This window comes from Terrapene carolina, unplaced genomic scaffold (assembly GCF_002925995.2).
Source record: "Terrapene carolina triunguis isolate 2854851 unplaced genomic scaffold, T_m_triunguis-2.0 Scaffold247, whole genome shotgun sequence".
In the NCBI taxonomy this organism is placed as follows: Eukaryota; Metazoa; Chordata; order Testudines; family Emydidae; genus Terrapene; species Terrapene triunguis.
This window is the reverse complement of record NW_020664598.1, coordinates 17,319,491-17,325,490: the sequence shown is the minus strand read 5'-3', so window position 1 is coordinate 17,325,490 and position 6,000 is coordinate 17,319,491. Positions and strand designations below refer to the sequence as shown.

The 6,000-nt window shown below is 39.0% G+C and overlaps 1 protein-coding gene across 3 annotated transcripts in view; it reads right to left on the bottom strand.

The window, feature by feature from the left end:
* The window catches only part of DENND5B (DENN domain containing 5B), a 177,670-nt gene that overhangs the window by 83,025 nt on the left and 88,645 nt on the right, over positions 1 to 6,000 (bottom strand). For 2 of the 3 annotated variants that reach the window (XM_024202591.3, XM_024202593.3), the window contains one exon: positions 1,693 to 1,802. In XM_024202591.3, the coding sequence (XP_024058359.1) occupies positions 1,693 to 1,802 (110 nt within the window). Of the gene's footprint in view, positions 1 to 1,692; positions 1,803 to 4,532; positions 4,711 to 6,000 lie in introns of those variants that run through there. The other variant, XM_024202594.2, reaches the window with a different exon arrangement.

The following is a 6,000-nucleotide window of genomic DNA, read 5'->3' as shown; positions in this document are numbered from 1 at the left end:
CTACTAGTAGCATTCCAGAAGCTTAACTTTAGCCAGGGCCGGCTCCAGGCACCAGCTTCTCAAGCAGGTGCTTGGGGTGGCCGTTTAGGACAGGGGCGGCAGTTCCAGGTATTCGGCGGCAATTCGGCAGACGGTCCCTCACTCCGCCTGGGAGTGAAGGACCTCCCGCCGAATTGCAGCCGCAGATCGCGATCGCGGCTTTTTTTTTTTTTTTGGTTTTGGTTTTGTCTGCTTGGGGCGGCCAAAACCCTGAAGCCGGCCCTGACTTTAGCAGGCACAACCAATACCAGTAAGCAACAATAAAAGAGTTAGACACATCTCTGCAGGATACTGCTTCACGATTCTGCCCTTCAAATATTCAGCCTCAGAAAGCCCTAGTTGCAGCCATTTTCTGCTACCCTACACCCTAGTAACATTTTTGTATTTTTAAAACAGGACACATCTTTTCACAAGAAAGCTTACTTCAAATAAAAACAAACTCCTAGTTCTTATCAAAGCCTATTTCTATATGAAGGCTTTACCAATAGCATCTTACAGAGCTTTGATCACCGTGGAGAAATCCTTAGCGTACCAAATTATTTGGGGAATTTTCAATGATCCCTCTTAATCTTTTAGGTAGTCTCAGGGAAAAAAAGTGGTCAACTTTGAATGTTGAATTCAGAGTCTTATTTCTATCCCTTTCCTAATGATTCCAAACATTCTGTTCGCTATTTTGAGGCAGCACATTGAGCTGAAGTTTCCAGAGAACTAGCCACGATGACTCCAAGATCTATTTTTTGAGTGGTAACAGTTAATATAGACCCCACTATTTTGTATATATAGTTGGGACTATTTTTCCCCCCCATGTGCATTACTTTGCACTTATCAATGTTGAATTTCATCTGCCATTTTGTTGCCCAGTCACCAAGTTTTGTGAGATTCCTTTATAACTCTTTGCAGTCAGCTTTGGACTTAACTATCTTGAATAACTGTATCATCTATAAACTTTGCCACTTCAAGGTCTATCCCTTTTCCAGATCATTTATGATCAGGTTGGACAGCACTGGTCCCAGTACAGATCTTTGGGGGACCCTAGCATTTACCTTTTTCCATTGTGAAATCTGACCACTTATTCCCTTTGTTTTCTCTTTTAACCTGTTACTGATCCATGAGAAGACATTCCCTGTTATCCCATGACTACTTAGTTTTCTTAGAAGCCTTTGGTGAGGGTCCTTGTCAAAGGCTTTCCAAAAATCCAAGTATGCTATCACCCATATTTGTTGACCCCCTTGAAGAATCCTAATAGATTGGTGAGGCATGATTTCCCTTTACAAAAGCAGTGTTGACTCTTCCCCAACAAATCGTGTTCATTTAGGTGTCTGATAATTTTGTTCTTTATTACAGTTTCTACCAATTTGCCCGGTATTGAAGTTAGGCTCACCAGTCTCCAGATTGCCGCTCCCCCTGCTCCCCACCCTAGCTATGCTACTGCTACTGGCCCCACTGCCTGTTTGGCAGGATTCCTACTTCTGAAGTACTTAAAAAAAATTCTGACTATTAGTTTTTGCATCTTTAGCAAGTTACTTCTCAAATTCTTTGTTGGCCAGCATTCTCCATATTATGCGTGCTGCTTTAATAAATGAGAGCGCTGTTCCAGACTTAAGTATAGTCATCAAGAAACAAAGAGGTTATGAAGAAAGTCAGCATACATACCATGTTCACTGCATCTTGATCAAAGGGGTTCCACTCTATATTCTGAGGATAGTGTGCCAGAACTTTGGACTTGAAAGTTCTTCTTAAGGGGCTCTGGTCAAAGTTCTCTCCTGGAACAGATTAGGAAGCAACAGCTTGTCAGAAATAAAGTCATTTCAAGATAATTTGTCTGTGCCATTTTATTTTGCAATTGAATGATCACAGTTATGGAAAAAGCAGATTGTATTTTCATTTTAATAGGCTCACTTCTTTCAGAGAAGCAGAAGAGACATGTTTAATGGGAGACTAAAACCTTACCTTCATTATCTTGGATCAAGACTTTTATTACAAGAAAAAAAAATAGCACATGCAAACAAAATACATAACTTAGTATTTATTGCCTTGAATTCAAATTGTATTAGAGTTTAAGAATTACTACTTGAGTTTGTTGAAGAAAAACCTCAAGACAACTGAACCTACAATCTTTTATAGCTATTTCAGTAAGACCGACCGCTAATTTCACTTGAGTTCCTCTTGCTATTGAGGTTAATATCATTCTGGGGTGTATTAACAGGGATGTCATATGTAAGACATGAGAGGTAGTTGTCCTGCTCTACTCGCCACTGGTGAGGCCTCAGCGGGAATACTGTGACCAATCCTGGAAAGGTGTGAGTATACTGGAAACAGTCCAGAGGAGAGCAACAAAACTTATAAAAACCATTTCAAAAACCTGACCTGTGAAAAAAGGTTAAAAAAAACCTGGACACATTTAGTCTTGAGAAAAGACAACTGAGGGGGAACCTGATAAACAGTCTTCAAATATGTTAAGGGCTATTATAAAGAAGACAGTGATCAATTATTCTCTGTCCACTGAAGGTAGGACAAGTAATGGGGTTTATAACCTGCAGCAAGTGAGATTTAGGTTATATATTAGGAAAAGCTTTCCAATTATAAGAACAGTTAAGTACTGGAATATGTTTCCAAGGGAGGTTGTGGAATCTCCATTATTGGTCTTTTTCAAAACAGGTTTGACAAACACTTGTCAGGGATGGTCTAGCTTTACTTGGTCCTGCCTCAGCACAAGGGGCTGGATTTGATGGCTTCTCAAGGTCCCTTCCAGCCCTACATTTCTAGGATTCTATAAACATCCAACAGCTGATATTGAGGTAAATATTCTCTCTCTCTCTTATCTGGGAGACAAGGGCTGAAAGAAAAATTAAAACTCTGTGGGGAAAAAAGTATAGGTTTAAGTTGTTTAAATTCCAAAGGGTTCAAAAAAAAAAAAAAAAAAAAAAAAGACTCATTTTGAAGTTTTTCAATGTTTTCAAAATATTTATCAAAATGTTACTGAAAGTTAAACATTTTTGTAAGTTTGTTTTTAAATATGGGGGAAAAATGCACAGAATGTTTTCCCATGAAAAAAGTTTGGTTTTGGAAAAATGTAATTTTTTGGATGAAAAAATTATTTTTAATTTCAGTCAGCTCTACTGGAGACTATTCCTACAAGAGAAATGAAAACATGAGTTACTTACTTTCACTTAGACTTTTCCGAAGGCATTGTGGACTGTGATAGTATAATCTAGATTTAAGATTTGGGTGCTCAAATTCATTGTCAGAAAGGACGAGATGTTACCCAGGGTAAAAAGATACCCACAACAAACAGCTAAAGAGTTACATTCAGCTTAAAGCCTTCCGGTGCAACAATAATCAGGGCTGCACCCTGTATACCTTGAGGCATATAATCTGTATGAACACTCTCTCCACCCCCAAAATAATCTCCATTTGGTCCTTTTCAACCAACGCACTATGCAGCAGCAGCGTGCACATTTTCCAAGGTATACTTGACAACCAGTATTTGTCCAGTGATATTTTGACATTCAGAGAACTAGTTACATAAAGTGATTCTCTGAAGATAGGTACTTAGATTCATACTAAAGAGACTTTCTCAGACTAAGAGAAATTTAATTAACAATATGATTAAGTGTACAAGGAACCTTTAAGATGTATCAAGGAAAGAAACATGTTTAAATAATTAAGACGGCCCATACGTGAATCTCCAGAACAGAACTAAGATTAAAATATTAAATACTTAATGACCTAACTTAAAACAATAGTGCAGAATCAGCTTAAAGAAATAATGGTAAAAGGGAAAGTAATAAAATGATACATATAATAAAAAGCTCTTCCCACATGCAGCATTCGAGGTGTAAATTACATGTCAAGACAGGATTCTAGATTGCAAAGCAGTCACTTAAAGTTTTTGCAGATTTGATGAAACTGGCCCAAGGGCGGCCGCCAACTCTCAAATAGCTCTACTGTCACTCAGCCACTTGGCACGTTCAGAGGCAGCTGTTCTGCATTTGCCCCGCACTGGCAGCACAAAAGGAAGCAGAGATTTAACACAAACACCTAACTTGAAATCCCTTCAACGTGGGGGATTTCCACCAAATAGAGTTGGCATCACTGGCTCCTACAACTCCCTCTCCCCCACCCTTGACACAGGGACTTGTCAGGGACAGCAGTGGGAGTGGTCCCAAGGGATAGGCAGAAAACCATGGAGTCATAATTGGCTCCTTGACAGCCCTTCCCCTCTTAAAGTGACTTTAAAAATGTGGATAAGCATTATTCCATAGAAAGTTCCCATTCTAAGAGTATGCCAGAGACAAGTGGCCAATTAGGCATTTCTAGTACACCCATCAGAGTGGCATCTAGGTACCTTGAGTAGTTAATCAATACTGCTCTATTATTCTCATTAGCACTTTTTCATGGCAGACAAAATGGACTATTTGCCATGAAAAACAAGATCTCCAATGAAAAATGTGAAATTAAGGTTTCCACCAGAGTTTTTGTTTTGCACTTACTGCATTTGTGTAGAAAAAGCCTTAGAAGATGTAGGTATGACAGATGAAACAGCCAAATTTACGAGTGAGGAAGGAGTTCTGGAGATAAGCTGTGATGGGTGTTGGCTGGAGCCAGGTAGCCTGCCGTTGGGCTCTCTCAGGCCAAGCCAATCCCCAGCAAAAGCATGCATGAGGTAGAAACTCCACGCAGGAAATTCAAGGTGTCAGCTAAGTTGGACGGAGTGAAAAACAACACATTCAAGTGTTTAGCAGACTAGCTCAGAACATTTTCCAGTTTTGACAAATACTGTATTTAGTTGTTTATGTGACAGTCCATAGCACAAGTGCTAAAAGATTATTTTCAAGTTACCCTGCAATGTTAGTACATAAAAGCAGAGAATTTGCCTCTAATATAGCATGTTGCAGCAGAACTAACTATTGTTCACAAGTGGTTTGCAGATGTTTGGAGTAACATCCCCTGAATCATAGAATTTTACAAAATGAAATTTTAACACACTAAAAATAGAGTGGAAATTCTCTCTCCAAGTTGACACTGAAACAGTCCTACCAATTTTTATTCTTAATGTGTAGTATCAACCAATAATTTATGTGCTTGTGTGATTTAAGTTAATATCCCATGATGCTGTGTCTTAATTTGGACACTAAGCGCTTTATCCTCCTGAGACACCCAACATGGTTTACTTTACAAAGACTTGTGAATGGCCAGAACTGATGCTACATGATCTTAGTCACTGTACATGCATCTCAGACAAATAAATATATTAAGAAGACAAGCAATTCTCATGTCAAATATTTAAGATTAAATTGGTTTGGCCTCAGCCCACTAGATCAATTTTAAAAATGGAAGCTGTTGAAGGCAAGTGGATTTCCCCCCCACATACTAGGGAGTACTTAACACAATCTGTAGAATTAAATTGTTTGCAATGGGTTGTATACTGCCAATTTGACTCCTATTTAGTAATACTTTTACACAGAAGTAATCCCATTGAAACTAACCAGACTACTTGTGGAATGAGGTACTAAGGAGCGGGAGTACAGGTGGCAGAATCGGTCCTTTGCACACAATTTGGGTGACAAAATTGGTCCCCAAAAGAAAGGAATGATGGTAGAAAGAACACTGTGATGATGACTGATAATAACAAAAACAACAAAAAAGGATTTAACAAGTTAGGCTACAATCATGTCCATCAACAAAAGTGACGGACGATAGTCTCCTGCTGGCAGACTTATTAGTACACTGGAATCATCGTCACTGTCAAATGTACTATTAAAATCTTGAAGAAACTAATGAGAATGAAAAATGTACATTTTTTCACATCTGTAGCCACTTGTAGGTCCCTTCATCCCATCTGTCCAATGCACTAAATACCTCCAGCAAAGGAGATGCTGCATCTAGCCACGTGGCGTCATTTCATCAGACAGATGAGACTGAAGAAGGAGTGAAAGGTGGGGAAAAAAATATACAAAG